The 22,323-nt window shown below is 39.1% G+C and overlaps 1 protein-coding gene across 2 annotated transcripts in view; it reads left to right on the plus strand.

Annotated features, from left to right (window-relative positions):
- The window catches only part of LOC150089760 (haloacid dehalogenase-like hydrolase domain-containing protein 2), a 71,594-nt gene extending 51,339 nt beyond the window's left edge, over positions 1–20,255 (plus strand). For both annotated transcript variants that reach the window (XM_090368786.1, XM_090368787.1), the window contains exons 5-6: positions 12,188–12,251; positions 20,128–20,255. In XM_090368786.1, the coding sequence (XP_090224912.1) occupies positions 12,188–12,251; positions 20,128–20,231 (168 nt within the window). In that variant the 3' untranslated portion in view covers positions 20,232–20,255. The remainder of the gene's footprint in view (positions 1–12,187; positions 12,252–20,127) is intronic.
- The last annotated feature ends 2,068 nt before the right edge of the window (positions 20,256–22,323 follow it).

A 22,323-nucleotide genomic window follows, 5' to 3' on the forward strand; every position in this document is an offset into this window, starting at 1 on the left:
AAACTTGCCCATTTATTTCAAAGATGTATGTGGTCTTAGGTTATGATAGATGTCCATTTTCACCTACAGTCTGCCAAGCCCTGTTTACTTTTCTGACAGTCTCAATTATTGGTTGCCTAAACTACTATTCAACTCATTTGCCCTAACTGTTTGCTCTATGGTTCCTTTAGATTCAAAGGTGGTATTTGTGCACATGCCCACTCTGATATTCCTTGTCAGAGAATTCTAAATTAGAATCATCTTTTTTTTATCTCCTTTGGCTTAAAATCACTTCACTCCATTCTGTCAAGTTCATCTGTTGCCTGTATCATTCTCCCACCTCCACTAATCACATGGAACTCTTTGACTTCCTTTATTTAAAGTTTACTTTCACAATGGTGAGGTAATTTTTCTTGACGATTTTAATGTTTGCAACTCCATTTGACTTCAGTTTTCTAGTTACATACAACCAGCTGATTCAGATGCTGAAATGTTTTCAATTACTAATTACCTGATTATCTAATTCATCCCTGAAGGGGATGAATCAGATTAGTCCACTTAACATAGATGGTTCGACTATTGAAGATCCTGCTCAAGTAGCTGATAAACTGAATAAGTATTTTGCATCTTTAGGTGTTATTAAAGGAGAGGAATGCCAGAAGTTTATCAAATTCTAACAGGGAGCTAAGTGATTTTGTAATAACTGAGAGCAAAGTGGAGGAGAAATTGTTGAAGTTAAACAATAAAGGCACCTGGAGCAGACGGAATCTATCCAGTTATAATGAAGGAGGCAGCAAGGGAAGTAAGCAAACCCTTAGCCATAATTATGAGAGCATCTTTAGAGTCAGGGGAGGTCTCCATGGACTGGAGATGTGCAAATATATCCCCAATTCAAAAAGGGAGTTCAAAGGGTGACACAAATAATTATAGACATGTTAGTTTCACTTCTGTTCCAGTAAAAATAATGGAGTCACTGGTTAAACAAGTGATACAGGATCACCTAGACAAGACAGCAGTAATAATTCAGACACAGCATGGGTTTGTTAGGGGGAAGTCTTGTCTGACCAGTTTGATTGGATACTATGATGTGGTCACAAAGGAACTGGATGCAAAAAATAATTTTGATATCGTATACTTGGATTTCAGGAAAGCTTTTGATACTGTTGCACATGGAAAAGTGCTGTACAAATTGGAGCTGTATGGCATTAAGGGCAAGCTACTGCAATGGATAAAGGGATGGTTGAGTGGGAGACAGTAGAGAGTGGTAATAAATGGACATTGCTCTACACTGGACTAATGTTATTAGCAAAGTCCCCCAGGGTTCGGTGCTGGGCCCTTTGTTGTTTTGTGTATTTATCAGTGATATTGATGGAAGTATATCAGGCTTAATGTCCAAGTTTACAGATGATACAAAGGTTGGCAGGGTTGTTAATGACAGTAAAGACAGTATGCCAGTATGCTACTGCAACAGGATCTAGAAAAGTTAGGCAGATGGACTGAGAAGTGGCAACTGAAGTTTAACATTGACAAAAGGAAAGTACTCTATATGGCTAGCAGTAACCTAAGAGAAACGTACCAACTGTGTGGTACTACACTCAGGGAGGTGGAGAATGAAAAAGACCTGGTGGTAATTGTGCGGTCAGATATGAAGTTCTCTGAGCAGTGCAGACGGGCTGCCAGAGCAGGTCATGGAGTTTTGTCAATGATATATAGGAATTTTGCTAGCAGAGACAAGATCAGGCCACACCTTGAGTACTGTATGCAAGTCTAGAGGCCTCATTTTATGAAGGATTTGCAGTTGCTAGAATGAGTACAGTGAAGGGCAACAAGATTGATGAGAGGAACAAAGGGGTGTGTGCTTATGAAGAAAGGCTTAAGTTCTGCAAGTTGCAGCATCTGGAGACTAAGCACTTGCAAGGTGACCTGAACGAGGTGTATAAAGCCTTAAATGGTTTGAGCAGGCTCAAATGACGGGATACTTCTGCATGCTCAGATTAAGAACCTGAAGGGGCATAGATTCAAATTGAGGAAAGACAGTTATAGAATAGATGTGCAGAAGTTTGTCTTTAGCCAGTGGGTAGTTGATTGCTGGAACAGACTTCCGTCTGTTGTTGTGGAAGTTGATAGCTTAAATAAATTTAAGGCTGAACTAGACAAACATTTGGAGTGACCGGATGGGTGAAATAGGAAGGTTTATTTCTTTTTTTTTGGCTGATGCTGTATAAGCTTGCTTTCTTGCATCATATCCTTTGCTAATGCTAATTTCAAACGCATAAACCTTGAAACACAGTGCTAATGCTAGTATCTTACACAGCTCTTCATTTGCTTATCTGATTACTAGACAATCCTAATCACACTTCCAACGCTTATCTTTTTTTCACCAAGCAACTCTTCAAAGTACACGGACAGTGTTAGCGTTCCTATAGGTACTTTAGATTACAACTTGGTGATGGTCTCTTTCTAAATGGCCATTCCCATCCTATTAATTGGCATTACAAGAATGTTAAAATAGGATGATGCAAGACTTCTATTCTTTCTTTCCTTGGTTGGATTGCTGTTTTAAATTTTCTTATCGAAATTTTTGCTCAGATTGTGTCAGTGAAATTATTCTTGTGGGAATGAAATCCTCTTATTCTACATTACACTCTAAAATCTTGTCCCTTATTGAAACCTTGGTTTCCCAATGAATGTGCTAAGGCTGTTCAAGCTGAAGAATGTAGCATATTGCAGTTGTCTTGTATCATCTCCAGCTTCATTTTCTGCTTGCACTTTTGCTTTAAACTATTACAAAAAAATTATTAATCAGTCCAAACTCAGTTTTGAATAATTTAAGAGCAGAAAAGTGCTGCTCTTAAATTGTTCTGGTATAAATTGTTCTTAAATAGTCTGGTTTATAGCCAAAGCTATTGGCCATGATTTCTTTTCATCAGTACTCCCACCTCTGTTACAACCAGATAATTCAATTTCATCTTCTGCTAAACACAAAGCTGCTGATCTACTAGCATCCCTCTTTTTCTTCTAACTCTTTTAATGACTATGTTCATAAACCACTTCCCTTCCTCCACTTGATGCTTCTTGCAATCTTCTGACAGAAGAAGGCTACAAGCATTTTAAACATTCTTAATGCTAAGAATGTTCAAATGATGTCACAGGACCCAAGTCCTGTGACATCTCTCCATTTCTCAAAATCAGTGCTCTTGAGCTTGCTGCTGTTGTGACACTTTTTTACAATTTCTTATTCCACCTATGTTTTTCCTGCTGCTTGGAAATCTGTTCATATCTAGCTAGTTCCTGAAAAAAGTTTACAAATCCCTTTTTAGGAACTCCCTTCCAATTATCACATCATTGGAAGGGAGTTCCTAAAACCTCTACTTGTTCCAGAGTAATGGAAAAGTGCATCAACTGCTAACTCTTAAGTTATCTTGAAACCTCCTATATAATCAATGATCACCAGTATGGATTCTATCAGCATTGATCCACTGATATTTGGCTTATGTTGCTCTTCTTTACACTATTTTAATAGAAAAGTTTGGTGAAATCTCTGCAGTTGCTGTTGACATTTCTAACACTTTTGATCATGTTTGGCATAAAGGTCTTCTAAATAAGCTTCCATCTTATGGCCTATTGGCTGTTGGCCATAAGCCATCAGGCAACTCCAATATGCAATTGGATATTTAATTTTCTCCCCCGATGTTGGTGATAGCAAATGGTACTCTGTTTTTTCTCCCACTCTTTTCCTCATATATTAATGATTATTCAATGACTGGAAATCCTATCCATAGATTTTCTGATGGTAGCACCTACATTCCACCTTTCAGTTTGAGAACCTTGTTTTCCACCCTCAATTTCTTAATATTGATTTCCTAGTAATTCTCCAATGGAGCCAAGGAAAATTAGTAACTTCTGCCTTATTTCTTGCAAAAATGAATCCACTGCACCTGTGCCCATCTACAATGAACAGATATGTGATCGTCCCCTGCCGAGAATTACAACTAACTCCCCAGTCGCTTCAAATTTCTTTATTAGTTTTTGAAACTCCACTGACAATGTCGAATGTCCTTTATGCGAACCTTTAAGTTTCTGATATTCATGTAGTGCTGCATAAGCATTACTATTATTCTGATAGAACAGTTTTACTAAAAGAGTACATTCCATTTTTGTAAGAGCCATAATGGTTGATTATGGTGTTGGCCTTTCTGTTTTTATGTAACAGGATATCATTTGTGTATGCAGTGTGTCTTGAAGTAAATGACAATGTTTAAATATGTGCAGCGCTGTTTTCCCCTGGTGGCAGAAATTTGAACTTTTTATTTATTTATTTATTTTTTTATTCTACAAATCACTTCCCCATACCCTAAATGACATACCCACCGGTATGTCATTTAGGGTATGGGGAAGTGATTACTCTAACCATTTTGACAATACACTACGTGGTGCATACCCTGTTTGTCAATGATGTTTTTTGCTCTGCAGAAGTTGTTTTAATTTGTGGTATTCTTTTGTGCATTATTGGATATAATTTGGTGTCCTGGATTCTCCTTGAGTTGGTGAGTTTGTACATACCATTTTTATTCCAGACTTTTAGGGAATAGCAATGTTATTAACGATTTTCAAAATTTTTCTTTGCTGCTCCACCTACCACATGGCTGCTCCCATATTAGCCTGGCTGTTGTTTATTGATGAACTGCTGCTTATTTCGCTTGGAATTAGTAGTATTTGGCTGATTGTTAACTATTAAGTTGTATTTTGGAACACTGGGAAAACTATACTGCCGACACATTATATGCATATTACCATGATGAGTTACGGGGTTTTTGCATAGGTATACTAGTGCTAACGATAAATTACGAAGCTAGAGGGGTGGCCATTGCTTCTTCCTCCTTAGAAATAAAGTCACGTGACTTTATTAATTAAGAAATAAAGCCTCCTTAGAAATAAAGTCACGTGACTGTGCCAACACATGGATTTGATTTGGTATGCAGATTGGCAGCTCCCCTTTGTGGACGTGCTACGAACCAATACTCTGATTAATAACTAAACCACTTGGATAGTCCAATACCAGCCCAATCCTGTGTCACTTGCTTTTCATCCCTGACGAGCTGCATCCATACACTCATACTTCAGTGCATAGTTTTCATCCTGAATTACAGACTGAAATTTCTACCATGAGTACATGCGAGAGCTCCAGTTCCACCACTAAAGAGGGGCCTTACCCAGGTAGCCCACCTCAACCCAGTGTCCCAACTGAGACTCCATTAAAGAATGTCGATCTTGCATTGAAGAAAAAGAAGATCAAAGAACCAAGGGCTGGCATCTCCCTAGCTGCATACCCTCCCAAGATGAGGGTTGTTCACTGTCTGTGGCATGGCGCCTCCATAGCCAGGTGGGCAGGAGCAGCAGTGCATAGCACACGCTTCTTGATTAGACTGGGGTTCGAGCCCGTGACCACCAAATATGGAGGATGTGGAAAGGTCAGGGAATGCATATCCCTGAAGCAATATGGCCTTAGTTGCTAATGCTCCTAAAAACCAAATAACAAACAAACTGTCTGTGGCTTCTGACCAGAGCCCTGATGACCCATTGTGTTCTGCCTTGCCAGCCAGCTCTACTTCTACCCCCCAACTGGCCACGAAGACTCCTGCACTGATAAGTCCTCCTTCTACCCTGGCCCTTACCATTGAATCTGGCCTCAAATCTTCTCCAAGGCTAGGAATCCCTCCACCCCCTTCTGACATGCCTCTTTGCAACAGGACATCTCCAAACTCCAACAGGCACCTAGTGCTGATGTTCCAGGAGCCACTTCTGATTCAACTTCTTTGCACCAGGACATATCCAGACTCCACCGGATTCTAGTCTCATTCCTGAATAATGACACTAGTCATTTCACTAAGACAGCAGGTAATTATGTCCAGGAGCTATGGTCAAGTTTGGAGACCATTACTACTCAGTTGTTAGACAACGAAAAGTCGAAAGCAGTGAATGAAGAGCTGCGATCGAGGACCGCTGTGCTGGAGAAGGTGGTAGACACATTTTCCAAGTTGCCTGTTGCTGTTGGTCCTGAAACCAGTTCCTCTGAGAACCACAGATTCTCTGGTCCCTCAACCGAGGCTACCTCCTATGCAAGCGTCATTTGCACAGGAGGAACCCTGACTGTTACTCAAGAAGGCAAAATACTGCAGACTCCATTTGCTGTTTTTTTTTTTTTGGTAATTGTTGGCGCATCGGCTTCTGTGGCCATAATGTACCTCCCAAGGTTTTTGCAGTACTTTGATCCAAGCCCGAGGCGGGATTCGAACCTGCAACCTTTGGGTTGCCAGGCAGGCACTTTACCCACCCGGCTAGCCCGGTCGGCCCCAGTTGCTGTAAGGAAACCACAGCACTTGCTGCTCTTGAGGGCCAACGAGACTTCAGAGCTTAAAACGAGCAATGATATAAAAGAATTGGTCACCGAAACACTCAAGACTGACTACAGAAGTATCAAATTAAGATCACTGACATCTATCAGAAACCGGGGTGTCCTTCTGGAAACAGCTACACAAGAGGATTTGTCTAGTATTTCCACCTCCCCTGGCCACTGCAGGTATTGTCATTACCTCACCCAGGAAATCAAATCCCTCGCTACTGATTTATGACACCTCTAAAGACCTATCCAATGAGGCCCCCATTGTGAAGACCTTTTTCATAAGAACCTGACTGACTTTGGATTTTCTTGGGAGGAAGTGAAAGCTGAAACCACCGTAAGATTTGCCATTAAGGCCAAATCCAGTTTGACAGAGTACCGTGTTGTTAGTCTCTCTCCACGCCTCTACAAGTACATACTATCAAATGATAGAACCTTCCTTGGCTGCAATGCACACAGATTCCGCCAATTCACAGTGGTGACAAAATGTTTCCTCTGCCTGGGTTATGGGCACACCTCCCAGAATTGTTCCCACAGTCCCTCTCTTGCAGACACTGTGCTCACAGTGGACATGTTAATGTTGAGTGGCCCCACCGAGATGAAGAGCCTAGCTGCGTAAACTGCAAAAGGTGAAGACGGGAACGTAACCATTCTGTCTGGGACATCTCCTGCCCAGAATACCAAAGAGCATTAGAACTAGTATGGCAAAGGACCACTAATGTTTAGTCCAACCAGCTCTACTCTTCGAGATGGTTCTATTGCTATCCCCTCCACTATACCGATAGTTCCCCCTTCTATACCTGGACCCCAGAGTCTAAAGATTATGCAGATCAATGGGCATCGGTCACGTACTGTAGCAGACTAAATCCATCTTGCTGCAGAGAGCCACTCTGTCGACATCATCTTGATTAAGGAACCATTTTTCACTAGGACCCATTCTCTTCTCTCTGAAAAATCACTGGGTATTCCATTCATACCTGCATTAGTCAACCTGCCCAGGCAGATCCCAAAACATGTATTGTGGTGTTTAACAGAGATCTGGATGTCTTGGTCATTCAGGGACTCTGCAACCAGTTTGCAATTTCCATCCAAGTCACATACTCTGAACAGTCTTTCTATCTGATGTCACTCTACTGCCCCCCATCAGTAGATATCAATGACTCCCTTAACTTCTTGGAGTACGCCCTGGACTTCATCAGTCCCGAATCACTCCTCATAGCCACTGATGCAACGCAAAATCACCATTCTGGTTCAGTTCGACTACCGACACCTGGGGAATGCTGGTTGAGGACTTCATCATCAGCAGGAATGTAGCCAGGTGGGCAGGAGCAGCAGTGCATAGCACACGCTTCTTGATTAGACTGGGGTTTGAGCCCATGACCATCAAATACAGAGGATGTGGGAAGGTCAGGGAATGACCACCACTTATCCCTGGAGTAATATGGCCTTAGTTGCTGATGCTCCTAAAAACCAAATAACAACAACATCATCAGCAGGAACCTAACGATCCACAATCAGCCTAGTCAGTATATAACTTACAGCAGCTCCATTGGAGAGTCAAACATTGATCTCACCATTTCCACAAGGAAACTTAGCCCTTTAGTCTCCAATTGGGAAGTCATGCCCAACTGAACAATTAGCAATCACAGAGTTATCCTGTTCTCCATAACATTAACTACAACCATAAACACCAATGAAACTAGGATTCCGGACTTTGTCAGATTTTCCATAAGAAATATTCACTGGGATGCTTTCGAAAAATCTGTTGTCTCAGATTTCCCTCTCATGGATCCAACCCAATACAGCGTCTGCACTGCTGATGTATTAGTTACCACCCTGCAGCAAGCTGTCCTGAAGACCTCTTATAAATCTGCTAAGAAGAAAGTCTTCCGTCCCACTGTATGCCCTTGGTGGACTCGGGAACTCACCTTGCTTATACAGTCCGTCCACCAAGCTTGCCAATTTTACCAGCGACACCATAACTGGCCAGCCCCAGAAGTAGCACAACTATACAGTGACAACATTGCTAAGAAAAATGAATAGTCAAAAGCTATTGGAGCAAGGAAGAAGGCAACATGGTCTGCTTTGTTAGAGAATCTGGTACGACGAATCCGTGGGGTTCGGTCTAGACGGATCCTAGTCTACAAGATCATGCAGGACAAAACCTACACTCCGGACATCTTCAGCACAGTGATTGCACAGTGATTTCCGGGAGACTTCCAACTGGCAGGACTCAGCCACTCACATCCTTGATAAGCTATTTCCACCAGACGACACGGCTCAGGACTTGTCTGAACATACTGCTATTTGTACAGCAAACAACAGTTATGAATCAGCTGAAACCACAGTACCTTTCACCTTGGAAGAATGCTCTCACCGTCCAATTGCACTACTTGCAAACTTTGGCAAAATACTGGAGCAGCTAATGGCACTTAGGACCACAGCTCTCTTTCAAGCATGGAATCTGCTCTCGCCCTGCCAGTATGGATTCACTCCAGGATGATCCTGTGAGGAGGCTCTCTTTGATCTAGTTCTGCACATAAAAAATTCTGAAGAAAAATTTGAACTTGCCATCTTCATTGAATTCGAGGATGCGTTTGACACTGTCTGGTGAGCCAGTGCTCTGGCACTCCTCTGGACAGCCTCCAGTTTCAGCCATCTCTATAAACTTTATCAAAGCTATTTTTCAGATAGAACAGTAATTCTAAAGTCAAAATACCATCATGTCTCCATGCCAGTCACCCGGGGATTGCCCTCAGGGCTCAGTCTTAGGACCTCTCATGTGGAACATAATCCTACAAGACTGACTTTCCCACTCCTTTGCCAATACTAAGATTGTTGCTTTTGCGGAAGATCTCACGATAGTGGTGTCCAGCCACTCTCGCAAAGCCATAGAAGACAACACTAATCAGGTCCTTGGTGACCTCTCTTCCTGGGCTGCACTAAATAAACTACGGCTAAATCCAAGCAAGACTAAAATGATGCTCTTTAAAAATAAGCTGGACCTCAGGCGGCCTCCGCAAGTTAAAGTCTCTCGGGTACAACTTCCCATTGTCACACAGACCACTGTGCTAGGGGTGGTTCTTGATCATAAATTAAGCTTTCACCCCCACTTCATCCATCTCAGCTCCAAGGTGAAAATATTTTCAGGCTCAATCATCAGAATCACCAGGAAAGAATGGGGCCTGTCCAAGCGGTCGCTTCAGCTGTACTGTAAGCTATCTTCCTTCCGATCATGTCATATGCTGCAGATGCTTGGTTCCACCGAGCTAGATTGGTAAAATTGATAGGTACATTAGGTTCTATACAACGGACAATGCTTCTGGCTACCCATAGGGTATACAAGACAGTATCCACTGCTGCTGTCCAAGTCTTAGCTGGGACACTTCCACTGGACCTGTATGTAACCTTCTGTGCCCTGACCTTTAGAATCAACAAGAAAATTCCGACCAAGATCTTGGATATTGAGCTAAACCTGGACACTGACCCTAAGGCAGAGAGAACACGCTGTTATAATGAGATGATAAACGTCTGGCAGACAAGATGGAACACTTCCACCAAGGGAGCAATTACAAGGAAATTCCTGCTGGATGCGACTTTCCCCTCCTCTAAGTCAGCGCAGAAGTGGCTCTCTCCAACTCTTGAGACATCATTCCTAGTCGCTGGGCATGGCTCATTGAATGAGAAGCTCTTCCAACTAGGTCTAATACCCATAGCCGTTTGCTACTGCAGGGCCAAGGAGAATTGGTTCCACCTTCTCATTGAGTGCACTCTCTATGAGGATCTGAGGCAAGACCTAGCAAATACCATCCCTCTCACTGAAAATCAACAGGATATTCTGCTACAGACACCAGAGAACCAGAGAACTGGCTGCCTTCCAGAACTTCTTGACACAAGTATTCATGTGCAGGAAAGCCTCCTACAGAATAACACGGGCTACGAATGGGTCTCCCAAGACACCAGCTTAAAAATTTTATTTTACTAATCTAAAATTTTTAATTATCTATATTTGTTTTTATTTTATTAATTATTTTTATTATTATTTTTATTTTATTTTTAAAAATTTTTAAAATTTTTCTCGTTTTCTCTTCATGCTCTGCATGAAGAGAAAACGAGCCTACTTTTTTTTCTCATTCCCCCCACCCTGCTCTACACTATTGTAGAGCAGGGGGGGTTCTTTTTTATTTTATTTTTTATTACACCATGGGGGAGGGGGATCTTTTTCTTTTCCTCTGGAATGGGCCTCCTCAGAGGAACCTGACCCACCTTTTGACAACATCAGGTGAGTCAGTCTCTTTTGAGAGATACATGTTTTACTGGGACTGGCCCACCTTCCCATAGTGTGGATGAGCATCCAGAATCATCTCTCCATGTGACTGATGCTTCTGGTTAGCCAAGCGGCCAGACACAACAACGTAACACACACATAATACACACAAACCTACATCACACACACACATATCTGGCCCATTTGTAGTGATACTGTTCTTCACAGAGATATGAGGTGGAGTTGAACAGACGTTCTAGGAGCCGCCCTTTACAAAAACACACACACAAACCGTTTTGACATTAGCGTCTCCTGAATAGGGAAACTTATTTTATAACCACAGTGTACTATAAGTTTTATGCCTTTCGTGTTTGGGGTTTTTCAAAGAAAAACTGCCAAAATAAATCCACAGAATTACACTTTATTGCATCCAATTACATTCAGGAATTCTGGGCAATGAATAGCAGATTCCATGACCTTCCCTGCCACAGAGGTCAGAGTGACTGATCTGTAGTTACCAATCTCATTCTTAGCTCCCCTTTGTGAATTGGAGAGGCACCAGTACTTCTCCAATCCAAGGGGTGGGATTACCTCTGAGTCCATTGATGACCTCACGATTAACCCTAATGGTTTGATACACTCCTTTGCAGTCTCTTTCAGCATGACTGGGTAAATTATCATTGATGCCTGAGATCTTGTGCACTTTTACACTAAATAGTTTATCTGTTTATTATCCTCTGTGTTATCAGTACCACGTATTCAACAATACTCAGGTATGGTGAAGTGTGATAAATATATCTATTTAGCTAGTGAGCTGAACAGATGCATGTAAAAATAGATAGCTAATCCAGCACAGTGACTGAATTAGCTATGGTTTTACTGTTGTACATGTCCTGTCTCTATTCTTCTTTGTATTCATGTGTGAATAAAACTCCCTGTTCTCATTCTTGGCTTTCTCTTGCTTAATAATTTCCCTTACTCCCTGTACCCTCTTAACCCTGTCTGTGGTTTTGTTACATGTCAACTTACATGAATCTGAGTCACCTATTGCTCTGTAATTGTCCCATACTTGCTTCTGTTCTCTCTAGCTTGCTAAATCATATTTTGTCCATCTTGGCATCCTATTTGTGCTATACCTCTTAAACAGAGTAAATGTACTCACAACTTTGTTGATAAATATCTTCTTCATCAAAGCTATAGATTTTAATGAATTTCCATGGAAATAGAAAAGCAGCAACTGTTTTTTAGAGTTTTATCCTTGTCTTTCTCATATTTCACAGCCAGCTACACTATGGAAAGACAGAGATCACAACAATGAATAAACCACAAAAGGGAAAGATATAATATCTGGGCAAAGAGGTAAATTAAAGAAACAGCTTATATTAAAAAGCTAAACATGTTAAAGTATTTTAATTATCAAACTTTATAAATTATTTTGAATCCTTTCTTTTGACTGGAAACATTGTTTATTTTTAAAAAAGTAAGTTAAACACAATGTTATTTATAGTGTAATCAGTTTTTTTTTTGTTTTTTTTCCACAGGATGTTCGAGATGATATTCATGGAGCACAGAATTGTGGTATGATTGGAATATTAGTTAAAACTGGTATGTATTAGCAAACATTTTCTCTATAATATAAATCTAAAGTAAAAGAAATACTACTAATAAATATTCTTTTTATTTAAATATTCCAGCATTTCCTGATTAATAAATAAATCAGACTTATTAAAAATTCATCATACCTAACAATTTACATCTAAAATTACAAAATTTCAGACAGGTATTCTAACTACCTTATTACAAAAGCCAAGAGAGTTTAAAATCATGAAAGTAATAATTTCATGTTTCCTGTATAGAAACCATTGCATATGAAATAGAAATTTAGTGAATTCAGATTATCATCCAGCATATTTATAATCTTAATTGCAACACCTATAATAATAAGTTTTCTTTCTTAATCCCAGAATTATTCAAATTTTTATTGGTAAAAACCATATTATAGTTGCAGCATATCTCACTGACTAGAGAAAATAAAATTACATTAATATCAGGTAATACATATCAAAAGTTATTAGGACCTACCTGAGTGGAATTCAAATGTAAGGTTGCAAACAGAATGAAGACACAAGTTTAAAGACTTAACCCAAAAGAAATATTGATTACAAGGAACCTTAGTGCAATTAAGCATAAACACATTAAAACTAGTGCAACCATCACAAAAGTCTAATAAATGTGCAGGGCAAGAGAAGGTGCAAAGCACATGGGATAGAATTTTTCTCAGCATGGCCTGCACTTGTAAACAGGAGAGAATGTTTTTACAGGGACGTAATATACTTGAGCAGAAGGTGTGCAAGAATATTTGCTGATGCTATTGAAGCAGTGATAGGTGGGTCAGAAAACTGCTAGCTTGAGGGGGATGCACAGACTAATAGTTTAGCTAGAGCTGCAGGCAGAGGTGAAAGTGATTCTTCCATTGCTACTATTGGATGCAGCAGCCTGGAAAACAAAGTGTCTGGGATTTCAGGCCCTGCTGTGGGTTATCATGGAACGAATGAATACATGGGTCATGTTAGGGTAACTAAGAGTAAGAACATGTGCATATACACTAATACTAGGAGCATTGTAAATAAATTTGATGAATTTGAAGTACTGATTAAGTTATTGAATGCAGCTATTGTAGGAATAGCAGAGATTATGTCACTCAGACATAAGTGATGCTGAATTTGAATATGGGAAGTATAATGTATACAGGAAGGACGGACAGGTCAGGAGGGATTATGCTCTTAGTTAAGAAGAATATTAAGTCTAAGGCAGTCTATTCAGTTGACTTGGATGATGAGTGCAACCTTGAGTCAGTTTGGTGTGATATAAACACTGGGAAAACAAAATTGAGAGTAGGAGTGTGGTATAGGCCTAATGACTGTGATGCATATACCAAACAGCTATACAGGGAAATGGAGTGGGCCAGCAAATTAGAATGTTGCATAATGGTCCCCCATTTTAACTATCCAAATGTTGACTGGAATTTATGGGTTGGTCGCTGACATGCTAGTAAGACTTTTGTGGATTTCTTGGATGACTACAGCAGCACGTTAGAGAGGCAACAAGAGTAAGCAGTACTCTTGATCTGGTTATCAGCAGTGATTCTTCATGCATTAAGAATCTGCAGGTGAAGGAGACCCACTGGATGGCAGCAATCACAGTGTACTAATGTGGAATTTAATTAGACATAGCTGCTGTCAAGGGTAAAGGGAAAGGATTTTGCTTTTGCAAGGGTGACTACAGAGGTCTCAGACAGTTTTTAAATTGTGTGCAGTGGGACCAACTGATGACATTACCAACAGAAAATTCTAAATGGGAAGTAATCAAAGAAGCTACTAGGCTTTTCTTGCCAAGAAAGAAATGCTGTTCAAGGCTTAGACCTAAATTGATTTCAGATGGACTGTTGAGACATGTAGCAGAGAAGAAAAGTGCATGGGATGCATATAAATTATCAGGTGATACAGAAGCCTATGATATAAAAATTATTCTTTAATCAAGTCACAAAGAAGGTTAGGCAAGCTAAAGCAGATTATGAGAACTCTCTAGCAAAGAAAAACAGCAAAGACTTCTATGCTTATATTAACAGTAGAAGAAAGGGGTTGAATCACAGCCACTTTATGTTTATGTGTTAACTGCTAATGAGCCTGCTCAGGTTGTGGGCAAATTGAATGGATATTTTCCATCTACATTCACACATGAGGAATTCTTTAGGGTAGGGGATGCCAGAAGTTTATCAAACTCTAATGAGCAGCTAAATGACATTGTGATAACTTAAAGGAATGTTGACGATGGACATAAAAAAAGACACCTAGGGTGTCTTTTTTTTATTTTATTATGAGAGCATCCTTGGATTCAGAGGAGGTTCCTATGGACTGGAGAAGTGCAAATATATCCCCATTTCAAAAAGGGGGTAAAAAGGTGACATCAGTAATTACAGATCTGTTAGCTTAATGTCTGTTCCAGGAAAAATAATGGAATCACTGGTTAAAGAAGTAATGCAGGACCATTTGGTCAGTTGTGCAATTATAGTGCATTCGCAGCATGGATTTGTCAAGGGGCGGTCTTGTTTAATCAATCTAATAGGTTCGTTGGTCAGTGAAAGTGACCAAGGAACTGGATGTAAAAAATAATTTTGAAATAATATACTTTGATTTCAGGAAGGCTTTTGATACTGTTGCACATAAGACTACTGTGCAATCTGGATCAATGTGGCACTAAAGGCAAGTTACTACTATGGATAAAGCAATCGTCAAGTGGGAGAAGACAGTGTGGTTTTTAATGGACATACTGCTCATTATTGACTAATAGTATTAGTGTAGTTCCCCACGGTTCAGTGCTGGGTCCTTTGTTGTTTTCAATATTTATATAGCTTCATCAATAATATTGATGAAGGTATCAGTCTTAAAGTCCAAGTTTGCAGATGATACAAAGGTTGGTAGGGTGGTTAGCTGCAGTCAGTCAGGGTGAGCTGCTAGATCTATGAAAATTGTGCCAATTGGCTGAGAAATGGCAGTTGAAGTTTAACATTGACAAATGCAAGGTGCTGCACATGGGTAGCAGTAAACCCAGAGTAACTTATAAACTGTATGGTACTGCACTTAGGGCAGTGGAGAATGAAAAAGACCTTTGGTAATTGTGCAGTTAGACATGAAATTCTCTGCGCATGCAAACCTGCTGCCAGGTCAGCTCATTGGGTTTTGTCAGTGATATACAGAAACTTTGCTAGCAGGGATATGGTGGTGATTATCCATTTGCACTAGACCATGGTTAGGCTGCATTTTGAGTATTGTTTATAGGTCTGGAGGCCTCACTTTAGTGCTATAGATCTGCTGGAATGGGTGCCGAATGTATATAAGCAAGCTTATATACATTCGGCCAAAAAAAAAAAAAAAAAAAAACCAACCTGCATCATTCCTTCTAAAATAACAAGATACAATAAATAATAATCTCTAATTCCCTAATAAAGATCTCTAATAAATTCTTTAATAAACATCAATTAGAGATGTAATATGAAAGGTACATAATGAAACTTTAATTGCATGCAAGGACACTTTCAAAACTAAACATTTTCTTCTGAGAGGGGAAAGGGAAACTAGTTGGCATATTTTTCAGAAAATATGTCAGTTGTCAGCTTCAACATATTCAGTTCCTAAATTTTTGTAAACATCAACATGTAAAATTCTCTTCAAGGATGAAATCACATTTAGAATGGCACAACTGCTCAACTGCTAAATAATGTAAAGTGCATGAATTGATATACCACATTGTATTTTTTTATAAGTTGCTGCAACTGACTGCAGTTAGTGTTCTTTCTAATTTTACTTTAGGTATAAACAACATAATTGTAAAATTACGTTGTTTATACCTAAAGTAGTACATCCTTAGGGGAGAGGGATGATCAGGGATATAACCCACAGCCACATTACGTTATTTTCTACTGAAAATGATTTCATTTGCCAGTGTCAATCTGTGTCAAGCCAGGCCCCTCTTTAGTCCATCAGTATAGTGGAATAGGGAATTAAGTGCATTGTGAAATCCCTCACAGCAGTTTGTAGTTTTAGGTGACCATTCAAGAGCTGCATCATGATGATTCCATATTCTTATTGGAAACTGGGGATGTCTACCTGCTGTACCCTCAGTGTATGTGGAAAAGAAGTACGTGAGCATTTCGTTATAGCTATCTTCATCCGGAACTGTGGTGGCAAGCTCATCAAAGACACTCTTCACATGATGAGCTGGGACAAAGGTTAATGCAGCAAGAGACTTCGGCTTGTTTTATATTTATATCAGTTTCAAATTCAGTCTTCAAGCCAACATTGCTGAGTTTCCTGATGAGACTCTGACACAGATGGAAATAGGACCCTTTGACCTCAGCGTGTGGAAAGGCAGTCCTTATTTCATTCATGCAAGCCTTCTCAAAATCCACCAAAACCTTTTGAGGCACCAAATTTGGAACCAATAGTACAGCTTCATGATTTCAAACATTCTGTTATAAGTATCCAAGTTATTTTTCTGTAACAAAATCTAAATACATGGTGGATATGAGTTACCCACCTTGGCATGCCACGTGTACAGTTGGTAAACATGTTTGGAACTTTATTAAAGGTTTGTTTGTTTGTTTATTTGGTTTTTAGGAGCATTAGCAACTAAGGCCATATTGTTCCGGGAATATGCGGTGGTCATTCCTTGACCTTTCCGCATCCTCCGTATTTGGTGGTGACGGGCTCGAACCCCGGTCTAATCAAGAAGCGTGTGCTATGCACTGCTGCTCCTTCCCACCTGGCTACGGAGGTGTTTATTAAAGGTGCCATCTCCATAGATTGTATCTTTGTTCAATTCAACCAAGAGTTCTTTATCACCTAAAACCAGAATTCTGTCTGGATAATCCACACCTGAATCATGAAGTATCAGTTGATGGTACTTCTCAGGAATATCAAAATTTATTGTCGTTGGATTAGGCAAATGACTGTCTTTTCTCTGATTGAGATGATTTCTTGCAGGGGGATGATTGTTTGGGCATATGAGCCAGTACATCGTTACTCAACTCTAACAACACATTCCCCATCACATTGTGAGGAGTAGAACTTGCTACTGTCATGTATTGCCTGATTTGGCTTCTGACAATGTTGGCTACTGCTTTTTGAGGACAGGAATCATGACAATGTTAGGTTGGTTGTTGTACTACGTTGCCTTCTTTTGTCTTCATAACTGAATGACAATTGAGGGTGCAGCAGGTAGAGATCCCCAGTTTCCAATTAGAATATGGAATCATCATGATGCATCTCTTGAACGGTCACCTAAAACTACAAACTTCTGTGAGGGATTTCACAATGCACTTAATTCCCTATTCCACTGTAGTCATCCCAGCGTCTGGTTTTTGTTTGATGGACTGAAGAGGGACCTGGCTTGCCACAGACTGACATTGGCTAATGCAAGGCAAGTCTATCTAGAGATGAAAAAGAGAAGACATGATGCACTGCATGACTTGGTTGCCACTTTTGAGCAGGAATATGAGCAGGTAGAAGACAAACTGAAATACTTGACAAATAAATAATAAATCACTGAAATATATCTGAATTAGTTGTTTGTTGATAAAAAACCAAAAATTATTGACTGTTCACTTTGTAAGACAGAGAAAAAATTATTTATTTTTATAAATAAAATAAAAGGCTTTAGTTGCAATAAAACCAGAGCATTTTATTTCCTGTAATTTCCTTTACAAACATTTACATCCAAATATTCTACTTTACATTAAAATCAAAAGTTATATTAAAATACATCTTATAGAAGTAGAAATAAAATATATAAATTCAACATTGTTGTGTTTTGAAATATGAAATAATTTGTGTTTTGTAAACTAAAAATAATGTGAGCATTCTTCCGTGTGAGCATTTTTCTATGTGAGCATTTATCCATGTGGGTATTTTTCTTGTGAGATTTATGACAGTGGGGTTTTTTTCATACAATTTGTATGAAAAAGAGAATAACTGCTGGATTTCTATTTGGTCTTGATTTTAATCTTAGTTCTACAAATATTTTTAACATTCCCAAATACAAAATTTCATGAAAATCCATCCACTGGAAATCCCTCCATTACATGCAGATGGACATGGTGAAGACAATAGGCACTTAGCATATATATATATATATATATATATATATATGTAAGTGTGCCTAAAAATTGGTAAAATTTATTTTTATAATGCAGTGCCAAAATATCCCATGTTATATCAAGATGTGTGTGTGTGTGTGTGTGTGTGTGTGTGTGTGTGTGTGTGTGTGTGTGTGTGTGTGTGTGTGTGTACGTACGTACGTACGTACGTAAGTACTCCATGGGACCCACACACGCACATATGTACTTGCAAATATGTTTTTCTCTATATAAAATATAAAGGACTGTGTACAGTTAAAAGTACATAGTTTTACTTGGCTTAAAACTGCATGTATTAAAATTACAGTAAAATATAAGTTGCAATGCAAGGGCTTCCAATAGTGTATAAAGTCTTTCTTAACAGTTGTTTCTATTGAAAAATATTTTTTTTATAATGGATTTTTTATGGTGGACTTCAGTGTTACAAAAACTTGTAACATTGTCTTACAATGTAAGAATTATTACATTGTCTTGTAATTTTTCTTGTAATCTTGTAATTTTTTTGTCTCTTTCCAAACACCATTGAATTTAAGTGATTGTCACATGTCCCTGCCATAATAAAATTTCTGCTTGTATCTAGTTGAAACCAAATGTATCACACATGTAACCTAACCCATCTCTATTAGGAGTCTCGGGTATAGTGGCGTAATTAGGGTGGGGCATGTGCCCTGGGTGTCAAATTTGAAGGGTGAGATTTTAATGGTTAAAAAATGCGAAAATTCCAATTTTTGCATTTGCCAAGGGGCGCCATTTTTTTATTTGCCCTGGGTGCCATCAACCCTAGTTACGCCACTACTCCAGTACCCCAATAAAATAATTCCCCATCATCAGAAAGGGGTGTTTAAGCAAATGTTCCAAACACTGGTTGGATTATATGATTGTGTCTGTATCATTCCCCTATCAGGCTGCTCTATACCCCAATTACTTGAAACAATTTTCCAATTTTTAGAAAATATTCCAAAATCTGTGTACCAAAATTTTTTTTCAGTCTACTTTACAAACATTGGTTGGCTTATGAAATTGTCATGTGTGGTGAATGTCTATTTCTCCACCTTAATAACATTTCTGTTTACAGTCTGACCAAGCCAAATTTGTCACACACATGTAATTCCCCATGTGCATTTTAAGTGCCTGATTGTGGGGGGGGGAGGGATAAAAAGATGGCCACTTTTACAATACAGAGCTGTAAAATATTTACTCTGCAGAATTGTCTGGTTGCAGTAAAGTCATCTTTATTATCTTCTGAACTAGTATTATTATCTGATAAATTAGAAATTTTGTTTGAATCACTTGGATCACCAATATGCTGTTCTGTCCAATCTAACCCACAATATTTGCAGTTTCCATAATACTGCCACCCTTCAGCCATAATTGACAGCCATTCCTTTATCAAAGTCCATCAGATCATGTCCCTTACCCATGTCGATCAAGTTCTTTGTATGGACTGCATGCCACAAACCTGTAATGTGATACTACATTTACCTGTAGTTCTCACCACCACACATGTGCCACCATACAGGGAGGAATAACTGATTGCTAAAACATGGGGGTGGTCATAATGTTTTGACTGGACGGTGTATATATTAAATTCTTGTTATTGCTCTTATTATTCTTATTGTGAGCTACACATTATGGATCTCTACTTTAAAAATAGGCTTCTATGGCACAAATTTTTTTCCCTTATCTTTCAAGCCTCTTAAACTCCCCATCAGGTGAAATCCACTGATTTAGTTTTTCAGTGGATTATTTTTTCAATTTAATATTTATTTATATTTTCCATTCTTATAGGAAAATACAGAGATGGAGATGAGGACAAGATCCTTCCACCTCCAGGTTTTGTAGCAAAGGATTTTCCAGAAGCAGTGGAGTATATACTTGCTCACTTAACATGAGAAAATGGCAGGCAGAAAGTGTAAATATTTCTGTTTAATCCAATATTCTGCTTGTGGCATTTGTAGTTTAAATGATAGAAAATAAATGCTTATGAACAACTCATTTATGTTCTTATCTTTCTACTTGCATTTCCATTAACTTATTGTAGTTGATTAGAAATGATCATAGAATTACATTTATGATGTATGGAATTACCCTGAAACAGATATTTCCTTGATATTACATAAAATGGCATTTTGTCATTTTAGGGCATAAGATAAGGCAAAATTAGCCTAATAATTTTCATTATCATCATATTTCTAGTAATAAGACAAGGGTATTATCAAATATCAGCATTAAACAAATGTAAATTAGGAAGAAGAACACAAGCAATTTTTTTTTATATTCTGCAAGAGACAGCAGCATACAGCTTCATTCTGTGGGTAGTTTGACTGTAATCTTTTTTATCTTGTCAGTACATTCCAACTGAAATTTCTGAACTCAAAGTTCAATAGGAAAGTAATATAGGGGTGAATTAAATGGTGCTACAGAAATAATGACTGACTATATTGTATAATGGCTTTTCCTTTTCATAAAGACAGATAAAATGTTATTGTGCAATTAAAAAGTGCCAAAAATTGCAGTAGCAGATTTTCTGAATCAGCCTCATTTAAAATATAAATAATTGCCTGTTTTGGGATAAATCAAGTACAGATATGATTTACTTTGTGAGTACAGTATAGTTGATTTAGAAATTGTTTCCCAAGCTCATTAAGATCTTTTCTTTAATACTGTTGTGGGGGAGGTAACAATAAAAAAAAAGTATTTTTTTGGGGGGGGGGAAGAGTAAATACATTCTTGTTAAGTTAAGCCACTTGGAATTTCACTAGTCAAATAAGCTGCACTCAGTCCTGTTATATTCATTTATTACATTTCTTTATTAAATTTTCTTATTAAAAATAATAAAATAACTTCTCAAACTGTTCATCCTTAACCGAGGGAATGATAAACACTTCCTCTGCATTATAATATACACTGTGCTGCCACTTTATTAGGTACACCTACCTAGTAGCATGTCGAGCCTCCTTTAGCCTTCAAAACAGCCTGAATTCATCTAGGCATGGATTGAACAAGATGCTGAAAACATGCAGGAATGGTATACCATGCAGACATGAGTGTGTCACGCAGTTCCTTGAGATTCGACGGAGGTATAGACCTGCAGCGAACAGCCCTTTCCAGCTCATCCCAAAGATGTTCAATAGGATTGAGATCTGGGGACTGACTGGGCCACTGCAGCAAAGAAAAGTCATTGTCATGTTCCTGGAACCATTCCACAGTGATTTGGGCTTTGTGCATCGATGCATTATTCTGCTGGAAGTAACCATCTGACTGAGCATAAACAGTCAACATGAATGGATGCACTTGGTCAGCAACGATGTTTAGGTATGATATAGCATTCAGACGTGAATCTATGGGTAGCGATGGACCCAACGTGTTCCAAGAAAGCATTCCCCACACCATAACACTGCCCCCACCACCTTGCACAGTAGTCATCAGACATGACAGGCCCATGGATTCATGTTGTTTTTGCCAAACTCTGAGCCTTCCATCAACATGATGCACGAGGAACTTCGACTCGTCAGACCAAGCAACTGTTTTCTAGTCCTCAATAATCCAGTGCTGGTGTTGCTGTGCCCACAGGAGGCATGCTCTCTCTTGTTTTTCACTGATAACAAAGGTATGCGATGTGGCTGTCAGTTGTTGTAGCCCATTTGCGACAAAGTGCGAACTAGTGGTCCGTTGCGATATTTTGGCCTGCACACCAAGGTTGTATTCTGACATGGTGTGACATTGTGGCCCGTCTGTTTGCTTGCACAATTCTAGCCATCCTCCTCTGACCTTTCTCATCAACAAGTGATTTTCTTCCACAGGAGTGCTGTTGAGAGAATGTTTTCTGTTCGTTGCACCATTTTCGATACACCCTTGAAACTGTGGTCCATGAAAAGTTTAGGAGAACTGCTGTTTCAGAGATGCTTTGTCCAGCACCTACTACCATGCAGCATTCAAAGTCCGTTAGATCATTTCTTTTCCCCATTCTTGCTACGGTTTGTA

Source organism: Mastigoproctus giganteus, chromosome 2 (genome assembly GCF_048544385.1).
Source record: "Mastigoproctus giganteus isolate SK-2022 chromosome 2, ASM4854438v1, whole genome shotgun sequence".
Lineage (NCBI taxonomy): Eukaryota > Metazoa > Arthropoda > Arachnida > Uropygi > Thelyphonidae > Mastigoproctus > Mastigoproctus giganteus.